We start from the raw sequence: 20,336 nt of genomic DNA on the forward strand, positions 1-20,336 counted from the left end.
CTCACAGCAGGTGATGAGCCCCATGAAGGCTGAGATTATTCATCTTCTCTCTGTAGGCCCAGCCTTGCCTGCCACCTGGCATATTCGAGTACATAAGAAGTATCTGCTGAATGACTAAATCGTGGACAAATACACAGCAAAGCATATTGCTGAGATAAGTTCTATGGGATTTTCTTCAGCAAAGACCTCACAGCTCGTTGTAACACAGGCCCTAGTGTCAGGATGGACAGGGTGGGAGGGGATGACGCAAGGAGGCTCAGAGAGCAGAGCACACCGCATGGCTGATACGGTCTTTAAGGGCACGAGGCACCTTCTCCCTCTAACACAGGAACCAGCAGTTTCAAAGGACCACTGCTGGGAGACTGCAGACGGGGACTCCTCGCAGAAGGGGGCATCTGTAACACACTGGACTGCTGCTGAGTGCCCCTTGGCGGCTACAGCTCGCAGTGTAACTATGGATATGCTTGGCTTCATTCCTTTATCTTTTCCTTGCAGTGCACTGTACTGGGGCCAGGTAAAGAGCGCTGTGACACACAGAGAAATGACTAATTTCCTACTGCCCTGGAAGAGCTTAGCTGAGTTGACAAAACAAAGGCACATTAGAAAGTAAACAAGAGGCACTGAAGATGCAGCGTGTGACCAAGGGCTATGGGAGAGGTATCCTGTTAGACTTAGAACTAACAATAAGCACTACCAACATAGAGGAGAGAAACACTGCCAGAGGCTGCTGTCAGCAGCTGATAGCTTCACGGCAAAACCCGAAAACAAAGGAAAAGAAAGAAAAACAAAACAAACCCCATTACCACCACCACTCACGCAAACTAGCCATGCATTCATCACACGCATGAAAGATGGAGGGACAATCACAAGGCCGAGAACAAATCCTATCACATATGTGCAAAGCAATTCGAGGGTCACGCCGCAGGAATACGAACAGTAGAAGCACGCAGGAGAGGGAAGCTGGCCACGTCATGTGAAGTGCCACGTCCTCACGTTTGCACAGACGCCACGGAAACAGTCATTAGAGTATCCTTCTGGGCTGCCGGGCAGCGAGCCGTCTTAGTCGGTGTTGGGAGAAAATAATCAGCTAGAGGGAAACTAGATGGTGACTTGAACACAATCCCAGGCTAGTTTTACAGCTCTCAGTTCCACTTTTTCTTTGTGGTTTATCGGCCAGCTTGGGGGGCTCAGACACTTTGTATTGTATTATCCTACGCAGCAAAACACAAAGCAGTTTCTGCGCAGCGAGGTGAGGAAACAGGAGACGCTGCAGCTCTCTGCCATGGCTCCTCCTCGCTCTGGTCGCCAGGGCTCTGGGGACCACGGCACTGTCTGTCCGCCCCACCGCTGGGTTCAGAGGGCTGTGGCCACAGGTGCTGGTCTAGGGATTGAACCGAGGAGGCGGTGAGGAGGCATCCAGAGAGTCTACTATCAGGAATCTGTGCCACAGCCCAACACGCAACTCGAAGGCTCGGCCGCTGCTGCTCCCTGCAAGGAACGCTCCAACCGTGCGCGCCACCAGACGTGCCTCCTGCGTCCTCTGTGTTGAGTGATGACTTGTCTCTTGAGAGGCTGGGGCCTCCCACCACAGCTGATCCTACTTCCCCCAAGACGTGGGGATGGTTTTTACAACAGGCAGAGGAAAGGAGACTCTGGAGGAAGAGCAGCAGGCTTCAGACTCTCCCTGGCAACGGGCTCCCTGCCTCTGGGGGGCGAGGAAGGAGGGTGGTGTTGGGAACATGCTGAGCCAGACAGTGCTCATGTCTGCCATGTTTCCCGAAGGCTGCCTGACTCTCCTCTGAAGGGGACCTTCTCCTCCATGAACAGTCAGGATCAAAGGTGTCCCCACCTTTTGGGGGGAGGTTTGGTTTTGATTTGGGGAGAGAATGGGAACGCTCAGTCTCTTGTGAGGAGGAAGTGGTGGGGAGGGGCAGTGAGCTCCCCAGGTTGGGGACATCTGCTGTAGGAAGATGACACCTCTCTCTTGCTTTAAGGCTTTTTTACTCTCTTAATTTCATTTACGTGCTTGTGAACACTGAACACAAGTTAGTAAGAACTGCACAGGATAAGATACAGCTTCCTTGAAAATATGAAGGAAAGAGCACCTTCTGGCACAGGGAAGACCGACGTCTGCGTTACATCTTTTGTTTCCTCCCTTCTTTGTCGGCCAATTTTCTGGTCATTTCTTCTGCTCCTTAACCTTAGCTCTACGCAGCAATTACCAAATAAAAGTCAAAATTAAAATTAGTTCTGGCACTTGTTACCAGTAAATGTTTGGAGAGAAGAAGAGGTGAAACTTGTTATTAAAAATGAGACTGGGGATTACACAGGATTTCCCCTCTCTTTTTACATCTCCTCCCTCAGAGTTGTCACTCATTTTCACCCTTCAGCGATCACCTCTCACTCCCTTACTCGTCCTTCAACCAACACTGGGCCAGGGTGGACAGCATTGCCTGAAAGCCCGGGGACCCTTTTGGACTCAACTCTCTCCCCGATAAATCAAATCCGGCCAGTTCTCAAGTACCACTGATTTTTCCCTTCAAGGGGGTCTGTTTAAGTCTTTGTCGTCCCCCTCTGAGATTAAGCCAACAGCCTCTTAGATGACCTCACTGCCACTAATACAGGCCTTGGTTTACGGTGCTTCCCAGATACTGCATTTGTTACAAATGGAAGGTTTCTGGCAACGTTGCACTGAGCAGGTCTATTGGTGACATTTTTCTAACAGCATTTGCTCACTTTGTGTGTCTGTGTCACATTCTGGTAATTCTCGCAATACTTCAAGCTTCTTTATTTCTATTGCATTTGTTAGGGTGATCTGCGATCCGTGATCTCTGACGTTACTGCTGTAATTGTTTGGGGGTGACAGCACACTGGGGGCTTATTTTAAGAAACTGCACAGCCACCTCAACCTTCAGCACCCACCGCCCTGATCAGTCGGCGGCCGTCAGCGTCGAGGCGAGACCCTCCACCAGCATAAAGATTATGACTCCTTGAAGGCTCAGAGGATGGTTAGCATTTTTTAGCAGTAATGTATTTTTTGATTAAAGTATACACATTTTTAAAGATACAACGCTACCGCACACTTAACAGACTACAGTGTAGTGTAAACATAACTTTTACATGCACTGGGAGACCAAAAAATTCGTGGGACTCACTTCATCGCAATACTTGCTTTAATGCAGTGGTCTGGAACCAAACCTGCACTGTCTCCAAGGTGTGCCTGTATTGTCTCCATCCAACCTGCACACTGTGGCGGGTGAGTTGTGCATGAGTTACCCCACCAAGGCCTTTCACAACACCACTGTCTCAACTGAAAAATCTTACTGCATCACATCTAGATTATTCTGTCCTGTTTTGAATGTCCTCCAAAACCAGCCTCACCCTAACTACTTCTTACCTCTTCCCTGCATATTCCTTCCACTGACTGTGTCCCTCACTTATTCAGACCACATTTGCTCCAATCGTGTCTGTTACCTAAAATGCCCTCCCCTGTCCCCTACGACCATCTGCCACCCTACAGGTTTGTACAGAGCCCAGTTCTTGTTTTGTGCCTCTAACTGGCTTCTTTCTTGACAATCCAAATCCTTACTGGTCTCCCTGTCCGCTGAACTTCTACAGAACTAGGTCAAGTTGCCAATCTAAGAGAATGTAACACTGAGTCTAGGTTTCCTCATCTGTAAAACAGAAAACTGGACTAGATGGTCCTTAAACTAATAATTATTAGTTGCTTCTTCCTAATCAGTATATTACAGAATGTCTTGAAAGTCAAGCAGTTCTCTCTCAAAAAGAGACCTTCACTGTTGCAGCAGAAGCCCAGTGGCCTCCTGCCAGAGCTGTTGCAGGAGGGATGCCCAGACAGACACCGGTCTAGACACCCTCCATTTTATAACCTCCAGTACTGCTTCTGAGTGTTACCTGCACTGATCAAGGAGCTCTAACGAGCATCTCTAATGATCAAGGATCCTTGAGCAACCACCCCTACTAGACGGCAGCGATGGACGGTTTACGAATGAGGAATGTGGATTTGTGGAAATGAAGTGCAATTCTCACAGTGGTCTCTCACAGCCCAAAGCCCACGTTCCGAACTATCAATGAAACCTTCACCTGCACCCCTCACCCCACCCTGGGAATCCAGGCGCAACCAGGGTGCATACACCACCATCACTTAAAAAAGTATGATTTTTAAAAAAATCTTGGTATCGCTAATCTGTGCTCTAATCTCGGACAGGAGATCATGACTCATGAGTCTGGAAATTCCTGTACTCCTTTCTTCACAAAGCCACATCTGTCACCCACAGTGAAAGACTGCAGGGTCTGAAGCTGGGGTGGGTTCCATGAAATTCAAGACTTCTTGAGATGATCAGAAGGGTTCTTGCTGAGACACTCACAGGTGGTCCAGGGGTCTGTCCTGCGCTGGAATCGTATTCTGGTTTTTGCGGTACGCGGGCCCCTCACTGTTGTGGCCTCTCCTGTTGCGGAGCATAGGCTCCGGATGCGCAGGCCCTACGGCCATGGCTCCCGGGCCCAGCCGCTCTGCGGCATGTGGGATCTTCCCGGACCGGGGCACGAACCCGTGTCCCCTGCATCGGCAGGCGGACTCTCAACCACTGCGCCACCAGGGAAGCCCCGTATTCTGGTTGTAAAACCCACAGGGATGACTTTTTTTGAGGAGGAAAAATTTACAAAATGATTATAGGGACAATTTTTCTAATATTCCCCTGTTTGACATTATGTCTGCTTCAAGGTACATCTCTAAATTCATTCATGGTTTTAAAAAGGGATTAATAAGTGAGAAAATAAAAAATTATGAAAAGAATTAGGATTGCTGATGACTTCTACCTCTCCAAAATACCAGGTATGTCATCATCGTTTGTTTCCTTAAGTACCATGAGATTGTACCACACTCTCCTTTCTCATGAACACCAAGGCAGAATGGAAAATAGAAATGATTTTCTCGAGGTCACTTAATGAGTCAGCCTTGGAAAGGGATTAGAATTTATATTGATCCTATCTTTCTGTTCTGAATTTTGTCAAAAAGGTCAGTTATGACCAACTACAAGAGCACCAAATACGTAACAGTAGTTTCTGCAAGGAGGTACAGATTGAGATAAACAGCTTAGCTTTAATTTCACTTGAAAATAGAGTTCTTGCACCTAATTTTCATTTAATTTGCAGATTTTTATCAACCAAGCACTAGTAACTTACTCCGCACCTGATACTATACACTTCATACTCACAAAAGAAAAAAGTCATAAAAGAACTAACTCTAACTGATTAGATTGCTTTGTTGACAAGGCAGCACAGCAACTTGAAAAGGATGGTTTTTAAATCAAATTGCACCAAAACGTGAAAGAGCAAAGCTAAAAAGGAAAAGTGCTGAGAAGCATGCCACATGCCCGTGTGCTGTCTTCAAGGCTGCTTGGGTTCATCTTGGCTGAGAAGGTGCTCCCTTTGGATTCAAGGTGGACTCCTTTGCTACACACACACACACACACACACATACACACACACACACACACACACACACACGTGCTCCCTCTGGATTCAAGGTGGACTCCTTTGCTACACACACACACACACACACACAGGTTTAGGTATACAGTTTTCAGGGCTCCACTCCAGACACACTTTCTTGACCCTCCATGGCTGGGCAAGGGGCTTCTCCTAGAAGAGGACTCGTGACATTTTGCTGTCACTGCCTCTTCCTACTCTCAGCTCAGGGAGAGGAAAGATTGTGCTGTCTTGTCTGCTCCCCAGAGCCTGGCTGAACACTAAATAAATCTTGTGGAAAGGATGCTCATGGAAACTAAGAGGTGAGTAAGCAGCTTCCTCAGAGACCAGATGGAGGGGCGCTGACGGACACTGGCTCCGTGGGATGGCACCCGCCAGGAGGAAGGACAATCAGACATGCTGCCACATGGACAAACCTCAAAAACACGAGGCCATGTGAAAGACACCCATCACCAAGGACCCAAAAGTATATGATTAGATTCAATGTCCAGAACAGGCCAATCTAGAGCCAGAAGATAGATGCGTGGTCGCTCAGGGTGAGGTGGGTGGTAGGACTGGGCAGTGCCTGCTAATGCGAAGAGTCTCTTTTTGAGGTAATACCAGTGTTCTAAAATTCAGCGTGGTGACGGTGGGATAACTCTGTGAGTACACTAAAATCCACTGGATTGTACTCTCTTTTTTGGCCACACCATGCAGCTTGCAGGATCTTAGTTCCCCGACCAGGGATCGAACCTAGGCCCTGGCAGTGACAGCGTGGAGTCCTAACCACTGGACCACCAGGGAATTCCCTGAGCTGTACTCTTTAAGGAGGTGAACTATATGGTATGTGAATTCGATCTCAATAAAGTTATTAAAAAACTTTTAAAAAAATGAGAACCTGAGAGCACTTTCAATACACTAAAAATATTTTACTAAATTAAAAATCCTTGATTAATAAAAGGAACTCACATGATTTGCAAGGGGGATGTGACTCATAATAATGTATATGCTAGATGTTACCTAACAACGATTGCTGGGGTAGATAAAGAGAAAATTTTCACAGCCACAAAATGTTTCTAAGTGAAGGTGAGAGAATACACCTCACCCTCGCTTAGAAACTTAGCTAACCATTCAACCAAATACTGAGAAAATAACCGAAATGCATGTGTGAATAATGGTGAGCTGCTGTAGGCATCAACATCTTCTCTCCTTGCAGGTCAAATAAGCTGCTCGTTACTGTTAACAGAGGTGATAATCAATCAGGAAACATGGGCAGCCGGAGGAAGTGAAGAGGTAATGAAAAAAATGAGCACCAAACGACTTCACTGCTTTGTTGACAAAATTCCCACTTGGCTTATACCAAGCATGATGCGTTCTTAGCGGGCTTCACCGTAATTCTACTTCTAGAGTAAATGGAGATTTCACAGAAATACCTTAGAAAGTCTTATCACCAAGTTTATGTTGTGGTATGTGATGGCATTATCACCACCAGCCAACAGAGAGAATAGGGGTCACACAAGTAACAGATGATCACATCTCAGAGAATACAGACTTCCCGGGAAACAGAGCTGCTTTGGAAGGCTGCTGGCTGCGTAATCTTCTAGAGCAGGGGGTGGGCAAAGTTCTTCTGTAAAAGGGCAGGTAGTGAATGTTTTAGGTTTTGAAGACCAATAGGCAAAATCAAAGATATTGTGTAGGTGCTTACAGAGCCACTAAAAATGTAAAAACCATTCTTAGCATCGGGTTTGGCCCATGGGCCATAGCTTACTGACCCTTGTTCTAGAGGTTACAAGTTTTAAAGAGTAGTAACTATCCAGTTAGCTCCTAAATCAGGACTCTCTCTCAAACTTCCTGAGAGCCCAAAAACAGATCCCCAATGCAATCAGAATAACTAATATTTGACAGATCTTTCTGGTATATCAAGTAATTTTGCATAAATTATTTTATCCTCATGACAACCCTATTAGATAGACTGTGCACAGATCTCCCCGTCAACCCAGTGTTGATTCCTTAACTGCAAATTTCTTCCCCTTTTCATTTATATTCTGCTTTCCTATCGTGATGGCATCATGACCAGCAAAAAGGGGAATCCATGCTAAGAAGCTGCAGCAACCCTGCTGTTCAGATGCTCATCATTACAGGGCATTTCAGTGACTGTTCTGGAGGTGTGAGCGCACAGAGGCTCGCAGAGCTTGACTGTGGTCATGTAGGCTCGTGCAGTGGGGACACGCTACCTCACCACCAGAACTCAGAGAATCCTCACCATCTCCTGACTGGTCTTCTTCCTCCAGTATCAGCTTTCTCAAGGGTATTCATGTCATGGCCAAAGGAGTCTTATTTATTTATTTGGTCACGTTGGCTCTTAGTTGCGCCAGGCGGGCTCCTTAGTTGTGGCATGCAAACTCTTAGTTGTGGCACGCATGTGGGATCTAGTTCCCTGACCAGGGATGGAACCTGGGTGCCACCAGGGGAGTCCCCAAAGTAATCTTTATTAAAGACAAATCTAACTTACTCTTCTGCCTAAAGTCTTCGCTGACTCACTACATCTAGCAGGACGAAAGAAAAAACACTCCTCAGTGTAGCACAAGACCCCCGATGTCCTGGTCTCGGCTTTCTCCCCAGCCTCTCTTTCACTGCTTCCTCCTTAGGGGAGCCCTGAACTTAGGCAAATGCAATCACTTGTGTTCCCATAGCTGTCTCAAGCCCTTGCGCTTTTTCTCACACGGTTCTCTAGGCCTGAAATGCCTGCCTGAGTGCTGGTCTCTTCCAGATTCCCCTCAACCACACAGGGCTTTGCTGAGTCCCTCAGGGAGAACCAGGACTCTTTTGCTGGTGCAAACTCCAATAGAAACCTAGCACTTCGCATTGACTCATCTCTCTTCCCCCAGGGGCTGCAGGCTTCCTGAAGGCCAGGGCAGCGCCATTTTCTCCCTCAGGGCTGCACACTGCAGTGGAACCAAGAGAGGCGTAAATAAGTGGAGCACACAGCTCCTGACCTTCAAGAATTCAAAGGCTACTCGGTGAATGAATAAAGCACGAGCCCATGAAAAGTTATGTAACGGTCCCAGCAGTGGAAAATGATCCGCAGCTGCTAGTACCAAGATGACTCGGCAATGTCACCGACCATGGAGAAAGCACCCCTACTGGGGGCGGGGAGTGAACCTGAGAGCAAGAAGCTGGTGGGAGTAGACTCAATGTGTGACGGACACGCCGCCGCTACATCAATGTACAGAAGAGCGGGAAAGCTCTGCCGTGGGGGAGATGAGAGCTGGAAGAAAGGGACCGGGCATTATTATGTCGTCCACTCAGCCCTCGTCACAATGAGTCCGTAAGCCAATCAGCCGAAAGCTTCTGTGTAGTGACCACCGTGGAAGTGTCCAGAAAGGCCATGTCACTGGGCCTGATGATGAACTTCAGGACACTGTGCACTGACCCTGTAAGCTGCAGATGAAGCAAGGTCTGCAGAGCCATCACACTGCTCACTGCCCTTTAGAGCCATGGAGGTGTATTCGCTGCAGAGCACGTTACAACTGCTTCAGAAGTGCAACGCCAGAGTTCACTTTCAAGAACCAAGATGTGACTCCCGTGGCAATGTCCTAGGATGAGGCTGGCTGGCCAGGGCACAAGTGATGCTTGCCCTTCCTCTGCTTCCAAACCCTGCACTACTTCTTAACGTGGTGCGTGCGTTCCCGCTGAAACTCCTTTCAAGAGCGAGCCAACTCCTGTTGACTCTTGTGATCTTCTCCTCGTCATTGTCTCTGCCTGGCCTTTTTTGGGGGGTGGGAGGGGAGCCTCTGAATCTGTTGAGCACCCCCTCTCCCATTCTTCCTGAAACACTCCTCTCCCGGCTGCTGTGCCACTGAACTCTCCCGGATTCCTCCCCGCCCCTTGGAATTCCTTTCTTCCTCCTCTCTGCTCTCCCTGAACATGGGTCTCGGGCTGTCTTTAGTGGTTTGTCCTCTCAGAGGATAGCTGTATAGTTTCCAGCCAGGACTACTCACCTGTATTCAGCTGGCCTCAGTACATTAAGAAATTCTGTAAATATTTATTATATACATATCGAGTCACTAATTCTCCAAATGTATGGGTGCCTACCACATGCCAGGCATTATTCACACATTAGAGACACAATGGAAAAGCCCCACCCCCACCCCAAGACACACCACGGGCACAGACTGGACGTGAGTCAATGGTGAGGGGCGGGAGTGGCGAGGTCAGGAAAGACGCCAGGGGCTCTAAGGACAGACAGAGGGTCAGTGCTGCCCGGGAGGCTGGAGAGGGCTTCCCAGAGGAGGGGATCTCAGAAAGTTTACTCAAGAGTGAGCAAGAGTTGGGCAAGCAGAGACCGTGTGTGTGGGTGAGATGGGGTGCGGTGGGGAAGTCGGTTCAGGGGAAGTTTGTTGTTGGCAGAGGGAAGGGTAGATGAAGAGGCAAGAAGTGAGAAACAACACGGGGCTGAGATGAACTGTGAACAGTTCGGAGTGATTAGCCCGAGGCTGCTCGGGGCCGGGGGAAGGCAGGGGCTAAAAAGCAGGCGGGGGCCTTGTGTAGCCAGCGAGAACTGCCTTGTAGGCTCAGGAGGGCCTCTGAAGGACTTTGGTAGGAGTGAGACAATCAGGTTTGCGTCTTCACAGAGCTCGCCCTGGGGGCTGGAGTGTGGGGCAGGGCCGGGAGAGGGAGGCAGTTGTGACAAGCTTTTATTAGGTGAGTGACATCGGTGGCCTGAACTAAGGCAGGGGGATGAAGAGAGAGGGAGTGGTGGGTTGACGGCGAGAAGGTAGACTCTCTGGGGTGCAGGTGAGGGAGGGGACACGAGGGACACGAGGGACACGGATGCAGGAGGGAAGAGTCCAAGGGGAAGCCACAGTGTTCTGGTTTGGGCCTCTGGGTGGACGACGGTGCTTTCCATCCGGGAGGGAGCGAGACAGAGAAGCCAATTTAGCAAAGCAAGGGTAAATTTCCGGTGCCTGTGGGGCATTCAAGTGGAGATGCCCGGCAGGCAGTAGGATATTTAGGTCTGGAGCCCAGGAGAGAGGAGGTCTAGACCATAGGTCTAAGTCTGGGAGCCATGAGCTTAGCACAGAGGGGAGAGCCATGGACTGCGAGTGTGCAGGGGGAGAGATCAGCGGGCTGGACCTCAGGGGACAATGCCGGTTAGGAGCCCAGTGAGGAGCTGGCCATTATCCCGGCCAGGCATTCACAGAGCAGAGCGCTGAATTTCTAAAATCTCCTGTTGGGTCTTTTCCTCCATGGTCTCTCCTTTCTCCACCCATCTCACATGCTGCAATGAGAGGAATTTCTCTGAGATACCTGTCCTACCTTTACAACTGACTAAACCACTTTTGACAGCCTCCAACGTCAAAATCCAACTCTGCCGTCGGGTTGAAAAACACCTCCCTCGATTACAGTCGCTGTGTTACTTCTCTCTGTCACTAGGTACCCTACCACCTCAGCCCCCCATGTCTCCTCGAGGCCTTCCCCTTTCAGGCCTCCTTATCACCTCCACGCCTCCCTCCCTCTGTCTGGTCCTCTCCTCTGGGATGACCTGCCTCATCCTCTCCGCCCGCCCACATCCTGCCCATCCTTCTAGCCCCTGAAACCTCCTCTCACAGTAACAGGACCCCCAATGGCGCCTTCCTGGGTGTCTTACTGCCCCGTGCACTCCGGTCTATATTTCATCGTTCTTGGATGTTCCTCTAATTCAAGTGTATCTGCTGAGCTCCCTGACGTTGATCACAAGCTCATTAAGGGAAAAGACAGGTTTTTCACTTCTTAGGTGCCCACCGAGTCCCCACCAGTCTTGGTCACTGTCTCAATAATGACCACTGGCTGACTGCGACCGCAGAGCCAAGTGCGGACCACAGGCGGGTAGGCGACAGCGAGCACAAAGCAGCAGCTGCCAGGCGGCGAGACAAAATCCGACAGAAGCAGGCAAAAGACGCGCAAAGGAATTACACTCAAACAAGACTTCGGCATTATTTTGGAGTGCTTGAAATCAAAAACTGCAAACAGATCACTCTAATGTACAGTAACTAGGAACTGATTGGTTTTGGGACCAAATAAATTCTGGGTTCTATGAAAAACATTTGAAAACCCACAGTTTGTAAACAAGTGAGAGACTTATCTTAAATGCAATAACAGAATTTGAGAAGGCCTACAGTAAGATACAAGGACACTAAAACAATCAAAAAAGGTATTTTAAAAACAGAGAAGATGGAAGCACAAGTTCTAACTTTGATTGAACACTAAACTTGGCATTGAGTTTCCTGACAGCCGAAGTAAAAAAGGAAAGGAAAAAAACCAACAACAACACACACACACACAGAGGCCCTGGAATCGGACACACCTGGGCCCCTAGTCTGCAGCCCTGCTGGCAGCTGTGTGTCTCTGGGCAGACCAGCATCCCCGAGCCTCAGGGGACACGGAGGAGACAGCTGTGTTTCTCGAGGCCGATGCTGGGAAGAAATGAGGAGGGTGCTGAGTAAGCCCCAGACTAAAGAACCACACGCTCTTCTCTCCAGCACAATGAGAAGTCTGCGCAAGAGCCCAGGGGCTGGGATTCTGAACTGTGGGCAAGACTGACCTCGGAAAGTGGAAGAGCCTGCCACGCGGCGGGGAGAGCCACAGACCAAAGGACGTCACTTCACAGCCGCCCGGCTGGAAGGCCCTCTCCAAGAGGGCGGGGATTTTGGTCTGGTTCGGTCATGGATGCTTGGGCTGTGCAACCCGGCAGATACTGATATTCGAAGTATCTGTGGTGGGGAAGACACCGGGTGGAGTCTGCAGCGAGCCACAGAGGACCCCCATGATGCGGACGCCCAGGGCACTGGAGCAAGGGCACGCATACACAGCAGAGAATTACACACTTTCGAAACACTGCTGCTGGACCCTGGGGGACAGGAAGTGCCTGACCACGGGTACAGAGTGAGCGCGTGGCCAGAAGTGTGAGACCTACCAAGTTCTGTGGTCAGGTGCGACCACAGAAAGCCATCGTCCGACGTAAGTGGTGTATCCAGGGTCAGCACGAGCAGGGCGGGGGGCGCAGGCAAGCTGCACAAGCAGGTCCGCCAAGACCACCATGTCGATAACCTCTGTCGTATAAAAACCTCTTCTCCAGTTCACACCTCCTGCTACATGGGGGTGGGTCCCTAGCCACCAAGTGACAAGGAGGAAAATGGCCAAATTCGGTTCATAGATGGGTTGGCTTGGTACACAACTGAAAGCTGAAAAGAGACCGTGGCTGCACTATAGCTCCACTCAGGGGTCACCTTGAAGAACAGTGACGGGGACAAATGCTCCCAATGGGTAGGGCTTGGGCAGTGCATTTGGTCGTCCGCTTTGCATGGAAAGAGAGGTGGCCTGAGGTAAATAACACCTAGGGACTCACTGGACGTGGTGAATGACTTGGTTAGGTGGTCAGGGGATGGGAAGGTAGGGGACAAGGAGGCCTGGGAAGAGTCATGTGGGTCCAGCCAAGGAACAGGCATGAAACGTGACATCTAGGTTCCAGTGTTTACCATGAACATCCAGCACAGAAGAGAGAGACAGAATGACTCGGCAGACTGACGTCAGCCAGCCTCTGTCACCGGCCATCCCAGGGCTGGCAGGTGAACAGAGCAGCCAAGATGGCCGGGAAGGAGCCCCACTGTGCATGGGCCCCACTCACTAATGTGGACTTAGCTTCCAGGGTAACAGAGAGCCGTGCTGAGCCCTGATACGTACGCCACCACCCATCAAGGAGAACCAACAGTCATAGAGCCAGGTAGACTATACTGGGCCCTTTTCAGTCTGGAAGGGGCACCGTTATGGACTGAAACATGCCCCCCCGAAAACTCATAGGCTGAAGTCCCTAACCCCCAATGTGACCGTATTTGGAGACAGGGACTTTAAAGAGGTAATTAAGGTTAGATGTGGTCATAAAGATGGGGCCCTCCCTAATCCAATGGGACTGGTGTCCTCATAAGAAGGGACACCAGGAACATGCAGGCGCCAAGAAAAGGCCATGTGAGGACACAGCAAGAAGGTGGCTGCCTGCGAGCCAAGGACGGTCCTCACTAGAAACCAACCCCGACGGTATCTTGATCTTGGACTTCTAGCCTCTAGAACAATGAGGAAAGACCTGTTACTGAAGCTGCCCAGTCTGCGGTGCTCTGCGCGGGCGACCTGCGTTGACTATTATAGGCAGCAACTCACTTTACCTGGAACTGACACATTTTCTGGTTATGGGGCTGCCTGCCTTCTCTGTCGCTAAGCACCACCTCTGTGGGTTGACAGAGGGCATGAGGTACCGACCAGGGTTCCAGATGACATCACATCGGACCACAAGGCCCGCTTCTAACAAAGAGGGCGCGGCAGTGCCAAGACCACGGGATACACTGACCCTCACACAGCACGACCCAGGCGCTACCATGTCGCCAGACCAATGGGTAGCCGGGTGAAGGTGGGAGTGAGACGCCAACCTGGAGATGGTACCCGCCAAGGACAGCGCTTGAGGCTCTGGTGTGCAGTACAGACCCTAAATCAACAACCTTCACACGGGTGCTGTGTCCCCAGTAGGCGGAACACACGGCTCTTGGAAACAAGGGATGGAAGGAGAAGTGGCCCTGACTATCCTCCCTCAAGGTGACCCACTTGGGGAATCTGGGCTTCCCGTCCCACAACTCTGGATTCTGTGGTTTACAGAGCTCGGCTCACAGGAAGGGAACGCTTCCATCGGGGATGAAGCAAGAATACTGTTACATCTTAAGTTACAGCTGTTGCCCAGTCAGTTTGGGCTCTTGTGCCAAAAGACCGGCAGGCAAGGAAAGGAGTCATTATCCTGGCAGGAGTAATTAATCCTGACCACCAGGAAAAGCTACGGCCACGGGCACAAAAAGGGGAGGGAAGATCATGGGCGGCACTCGGGTGATCTCCGAGGGCATCTCTTGTACTTCCTCACCCAGTTTCTACAGTAAACAGACAAGTGCAGCAGCCACAGCCGGGAAGGGCTTGGGGACCGGGGACCCAGACCCCACAGGGATGACAGCATGTGTCGCTTCATCATGTAAGCCTTCCAGCCAAGGGTGGGGACTCTCAAGCGGACAACAGACGACGGAGATGGTCATCAGTGTATCCTCGAGACCGGCTTCAGCAGAAGGGGATGCAGTCTGCCCTGCTGACCTTCCTCTTGAAGGTTTCTCCTGGGAAAAAAGCACCACTGCAATCTTGGAGGTGTTGCTCCGAGAACTTAAGTAAAACAAGAAGATCCAAGCAGCACGAGGGGCGGATGCTCTGGACGGGTCTGCGACCCAGATCCTCCCCCTCCTTCAGGACCAGCGCTCCGTCTTCCTGCTGCCGGGGGGCGGGCACCTGATGGTTCTCAAGTAACATCTGCTCTGTGGATGGCGTGCATCTGGGGAGAGGTGCCTGCAATCTGCGCCAACACCTTTCTGAATCTGGGACGACTCGGAAGGTCTCTCGCAACTCCGGGGCTTGGGCACCGTAAGCTTAGCTCGGGCCTTCTTTGTGACTGGGGCTCAAAGTCTCCCTCTGCCCTTCACCGCCCCTCCCCAAAGCTGCTCATCCTGACGGCATTCTCTGATCCACTTCACACACGAGAGTTTGCCTGGGGACGCCCACCTCAGAAACACAACCTCTCATTTTGCTTATGAGCACAAGACCACAGCTATCTACCAGGGAATCTCCCCCCGGGTAGCCTGAAGGTACCTCAGTCAATGTATTTCCCATCGCCTGCTCTTCTGATGTTGGTGGGATGGTGCTGTCATTGATCTCTCTCCTTGGCTAAGCCAGAAACCTCAGAATCATACACTACTTCTTTCTCTCCCTCATAGCTCTGTCCATTCTATCAGAAAATATTTATACTCATTATTACTCAGTTTTTTGGACACCGGTTGTTCTGAGTTCTCATACTTTTCATTATTTCCTCTGTTTCCTCAAAGGATCTACCTCTTCCTCCTGCTAAATGCAGGCTTAGCCTATAGCCTACATTCATCCTGGATGTGATTCTCCTACAGGACTCACCTCCCAACCCTACACACTTAAGCCATGATCTGCACCTACGGCTCTGACCTCTCCAAGAGTGATGTCTGTCCTCCATGTTCAACTACATCAGCGGCACCTTTATTGTATGTTCCAGAGTCACCTCAAATTCAAATACACCCGTAGGGAACAGCCTTCACTTCTCTCTTTTACCTGCAGACTCGGCCCATTGATAAGGGGTCCCCTTCTTCCCACGCCAGATAGAAACTCTGGGACCCACCTCTCCACTGACGTCCAGGGACATCACACCTGATTTCACTTTCCAGACCACACACCATGAAGACCTACTTCTCACACGCAATGCAGGCAGGAGATCGGGAGATGGCAGGAGAGAACAGAACTCTCTCTCATACCCCAGAGGGTAAAGGGGATGGAGACAAGAAACGAGGAACCCAATGGACTGGATCACAGAAGTGCCAAAGAAGGACCAGGTATGAGGTTTCAGCCTGACGCAGAGTAACCCTGGAAAGACGAGTGTGGTGTTGGATTGCTTGGATAGAGCAGTTTTTGTGGATAAATGCTCAGTATTTCCTGACGATTAATGACAAGGCTAAGAAAACAGAGCATTTATCTGATCTACTTGCTGGTTCTTCCCTTGAAAATTTTCTTACCTTCATATTCTCCATTGCAACCAAGGAAAATCAAGAAGTTTGACATTTGCTCTTCAGTCCAGAGCACACAATAATAAGCATCTTAACAGGAAGACACTGTGGCTTTTACAAGATGATAAAAACAGATAAATATCCCGTCTTGTTAACCAGGCTTGGTGTTTCTCTAAGAAATCATGCTTATCTAATAGAAGTGGAGCAAGAATGTCCAGTCTGACCAGTCTTTCAGCTGCAAGTTACTTTTTTTACCTTAAAAAGAAAACACCAAGAATAGCCACTATCAGAGACCTACACTCCACTTGGAAACATGTCAAGGTATCTATGATACAATGCACAGGAATGAAATGTAGACTCTACCACACATACAGTCTCAAAGGAGAAGTTTACGCAGGCCCCTGAGTATTTCTGAATTTTCCATTGTGATTATTATCGTTTACCTGCTGCTGTCTTTGCCGCCTCACTTGTGCAAACTGTGACAGCATCAGCTGCCGGTCCAGCAGCTCCATCCTCTGCTGTCTCTGAATGTCTACCGTGGCCCCCATCCCGATTCTGGCCTCGCTGGTGGGCTCTGAAGATGAGAAGATGGGCTCAAGTGTCCAAGAACAGAACTTTGCCATCCAGCTGGGGACGCAGAGCACCTCATGAACTTGTAACATTTTGCTGTTGTAGCAGAGCCCGGAAATCTAAAAGAAAAAGCGTCCAACTGGATTGTTGAAATGTCATAAAATGTTAAAGAACATATTTAACATAGAAATCAATAACCGCAAAACACTTCAGATGGTGTTTTCCTTCGCTGCTGTAGTGTCCGGTGACAACCAGAACTCCTACCAGGTTGCAGGATACTAAGCAGCACAAACCAACACAAAATGGAATTTACTCAGTAAACAAACGTGTTTTTATTAAGTTAGAAGAGACAGCAGAATCCTAACTATTTAACACTCAAAGTACTGGTGCAATATTTAAAAAAACAATGCTGTCTTTTAAGACAAAGCCATGAAATATTGGATTATCAAAACACTTTCACGCTGTACTAACTCTGTGGTATTCTTACTGGCAGATGGCCGTCAGAGAGAGACACTGAGAGAAAACAACCTTGATATTCGATGACGTGACCCAGCATCGGTATCGAATATGTAAATACATTTACCAGAAAATAAAGACGACCTAAAATGTATACAGTTGTTTTAATAAAATTTGCAAGTATTTTTCCTAGATTTTAAAATCCTTGCCAATAGTTAGCAATTAACAATTCTGTTTACGAATAAGGCTGTTTTTCATCTTTAAGGCAATTTATATGGTAAGAGAAGTCTAAGGAGTCTCTATGGTTTCCTAGGTAAAAATGAGAATGGCTATTCCTTTGTTAAAGACAAATCTTTAATTTTGTGAATTTGATTCTTAGGATAAGTTATTCACACCAAATTAGAACATATTTGACAAATTTCTGTCTAGCAAGAGAAAAGTACACTTTAATGTTTTACTAATAAAACTTAAATTAACTAATTAGGCAAAAATTTATTGAGCATCTGCTATATACCAGGTGCTGTTCTAGGCACTTAAAGTATAGCAGAAGACAAGATAAATAAAGCCCTACTCTTACAGAGGTAATCGTGATCAATATGGAGATTGGATAGTAAACACACAAAACAATTCCAGACAAGATCTATGAAGGAAATAAAATAAGGTGACTTGGAGCAAGGACCTTCTTTAGGTCGGGTGGAAGCGACACTTGAGCAGAGTTCTTAAGGATAGTGAGGTGCCAGTGATTTGATGAACTGGAGGAAGAACGTTTCAGGCAGAGAAAACAGCGAGTGCAATGCAGGAATGAGCTTGGGAGTATCCATTAGAAATCTTAGTGGCGCTATCAAGAGGGTTGTTGGATATAAAAATCTGGAACTCAAGAGAAAAGTTTGCAGAGATAAAGATTTGGGAGTCAGTGGTATAAGACTGTGTTTAAAGCAACAGGACTACAGGAGATAATGAGGGCGGGGGACGTTATTACAGAGGAAAGAAGAGGACTTAGGACTGAACCCAGGGTACACCAGCATTTTGTGGATGGACAGAGTAGGAGAAGCCAGTAAAGAAATCTGAGAAGGGGCTGACAGTGAGAAGAAGGAAAACTAGGAGAGTTTAGTACCACTGAAGCTAAGAGAACAGTGTTTTAAGATGGGAATAGTCAGCTATGTCTACTGTAGCCCAGAGTTCAAGTAAGACAGAGAGAGGAAGAAGATGACTGTTGGATATGGCAAAATTAAGAACAGTTTTGGTGCAGTGGTAGGAGCAAAAGACACACTGGAGGAGGTTGAAGAGTGAATGGAAAAGGACTTTTGGTTTCAAATAATTTCTATGCTACTTCTCTCAAAAATGGTACAAAACAACTAAGAAAACAAAAACAGAAACAAACTTCACATTCACTGAAACTAGAAAGCATCTGTAATCCTCAACCACACTAACAACATGGAAAACACACTGGAAAACACACTGAGTAGTTAGAAATACTTCGCATATGAGAAGGGTAAATCCAAACGAGGGAGAGGGTCCTCCCCCACCGCCATGGACTCAGGGATTAGAGGCACCAGGAACACATTGAGTAGTTAGAAATACTTAGCATATGAGAAGGGTAAATCCAAATGAGGGAGAGGGTCCCCCCCACCGCCCCCCGCCACGGACTCAGGGATTAGAGGCACCAGGTACTGTGAAGGTGGGAGTGAAGTGGAGGGTCACAGAACTCTGTGCAAGGAGCAACTCCAATGCCTCCCCTCACCCAGCAGAGCCCCTATCTACCCTCTCCCTTCTCTACGGGGAGAAGGTAAAAGCTCTGCAGGGCCTGCATCAAAGAGGCTCTGGAGCGGGTAGAGCAGGCCAACAGGGGAGGCCGGGGACTCTACACGTGTGGACTTCATACAGACAGAGAGGCCTTCCGTGTATGTCTCATAGAACTTCCAGAAGAAGACAACAGAAGAAATATAGGAAGAAAGGGACTATATTTCAACAGATAATAGCTGAGTTTTCCAGAATTAATAAAGAATATAGATACTCAGATTGAAAATGCAATAGTCGCAAGGTGGATAACATAATGAAATTTATATCTAGATCCATTATAGTGAAACAGAGAAAGAAATCCTTAAAAGTGTGAACAAAAAAGAACAAAAGAGCATAGCTCATTATATAAGGGTAAGTCACAACCCACAGCAGTCACCCGCTGACAGCGCACCCTGAGGAGAATTCAGGGTGAAAAATCCGGATGAGGCACTCTGTGCTTTAGATAAACACACCCCTAGAGGGTTAGATGCATATCTCAGGAAGAATTTCAATGACCCCAGATTCTTGCACCTTCACACACAAAGAAAAGCACTAAAATTAACTTGAGATTCTGCTCTTTCTGATTGGCGGTAATCTTTGACTGAGATGTATGCTTGACTAGATGTATTCCACAGCCAAAAAATTCATAATTTATTATACTGGCGCCTCCCCTACTTCTTTGGAGCGGTTCCTCAGAGCTATGGCCCAGGCTACAGTCCTCAGTAAGACCCTGAATAAACCTTAAACTCACAACTCTTATGTTGTGCGTTTTTCTTTAAGTCAACAAAAGTAACCAGAGATCAAATACTGACTGCCTAGAGGAAGGAAAAACAATGAGCTGTGAGCAGACAACAGCAACAAAAACAATGAGATACTTAGGAATAAATTTAATAAAAAATATATAAGGCCTTTATAGAAAACTAAAAAACTATAATAAGGGACATTAAAAAAACCCTCTAGTAATAAATAAAGATATCATAACATCACATCTGCGAATGGGAAGATGCAAAATTGTTAAGACATCAATTTTCACCATATTGATATATATATTCAATATAATACAAAAGAGACTCTTGGGGTTTTTTGGTTGGAACTTAAATAACAATCCTAAAATTTGTATGGAATATTAAGGTTTAAATTTTTAGAAACATAATGTTGGGAAAAAGAAGCTGGACCCAAAAGATTGCATACATTATGACCCCACTTTGTAAATGGATCAGTCAAGTGGAAAAACCATAAAGCGAAGCATGGTGGTGATGACCATCTGCGCTGCGCCAGGAGAGCAGTCACAGAAGGGAGGGGCACTGGGGCTCCGGGGGCCGGCAGTGCTCTGACCTGCACAGGGTTTTACGGGTGCGTCCGCTTCATAGTGATTTGTTTGGCTTCATGACATTTATAGTT

The 20,336-nt window shown here is 48.1% G+C and overlaps 1 protein-coding gene across 2 annotated transcripts in view; it reads right to left on the reverse strand.

Moving 5' to 3' along the window:
* UBAC2 (UBA domain containing 2) overlaps positions 1 to 20,336 on the reverse strand; it is a 153,902-nt gene that overhangs the window by 19,244 nt on the left and 114,322 nt on the right. For both annotated transcript variants that reach the window (XM_024739744.1, XM_024739738.1), the window contains one exon: positions 16,574 to 16,819. In XM_024739744.1, coding sequence (XP_024595512.1) covers positions 16,574 to 16,819 — 246 coding nt within the window. The remainder of the gene's footprint in view (positions 1 to 16,573; positions 16,820 to 20,336) is intronic.

The sequence above is a fragment of the Neophocaena asiaeorientalis genome, unplaced genomic scaffold, assembly GCF_003031525.2.
Source record: "Neophocaena asiaeorientalis asiaeorientalis breed wild unplaced genomic scaffold, Neophocaena_asiaeorientalis_V1.1 scaffold9, whole genome shotgun sequence".
NCBI lineage: Eukaryota > Metazoa > Chordata > Mammalia > Artiodactyla > Phocoenidae > Neophocaena > Neophocaena asiaeorientalis.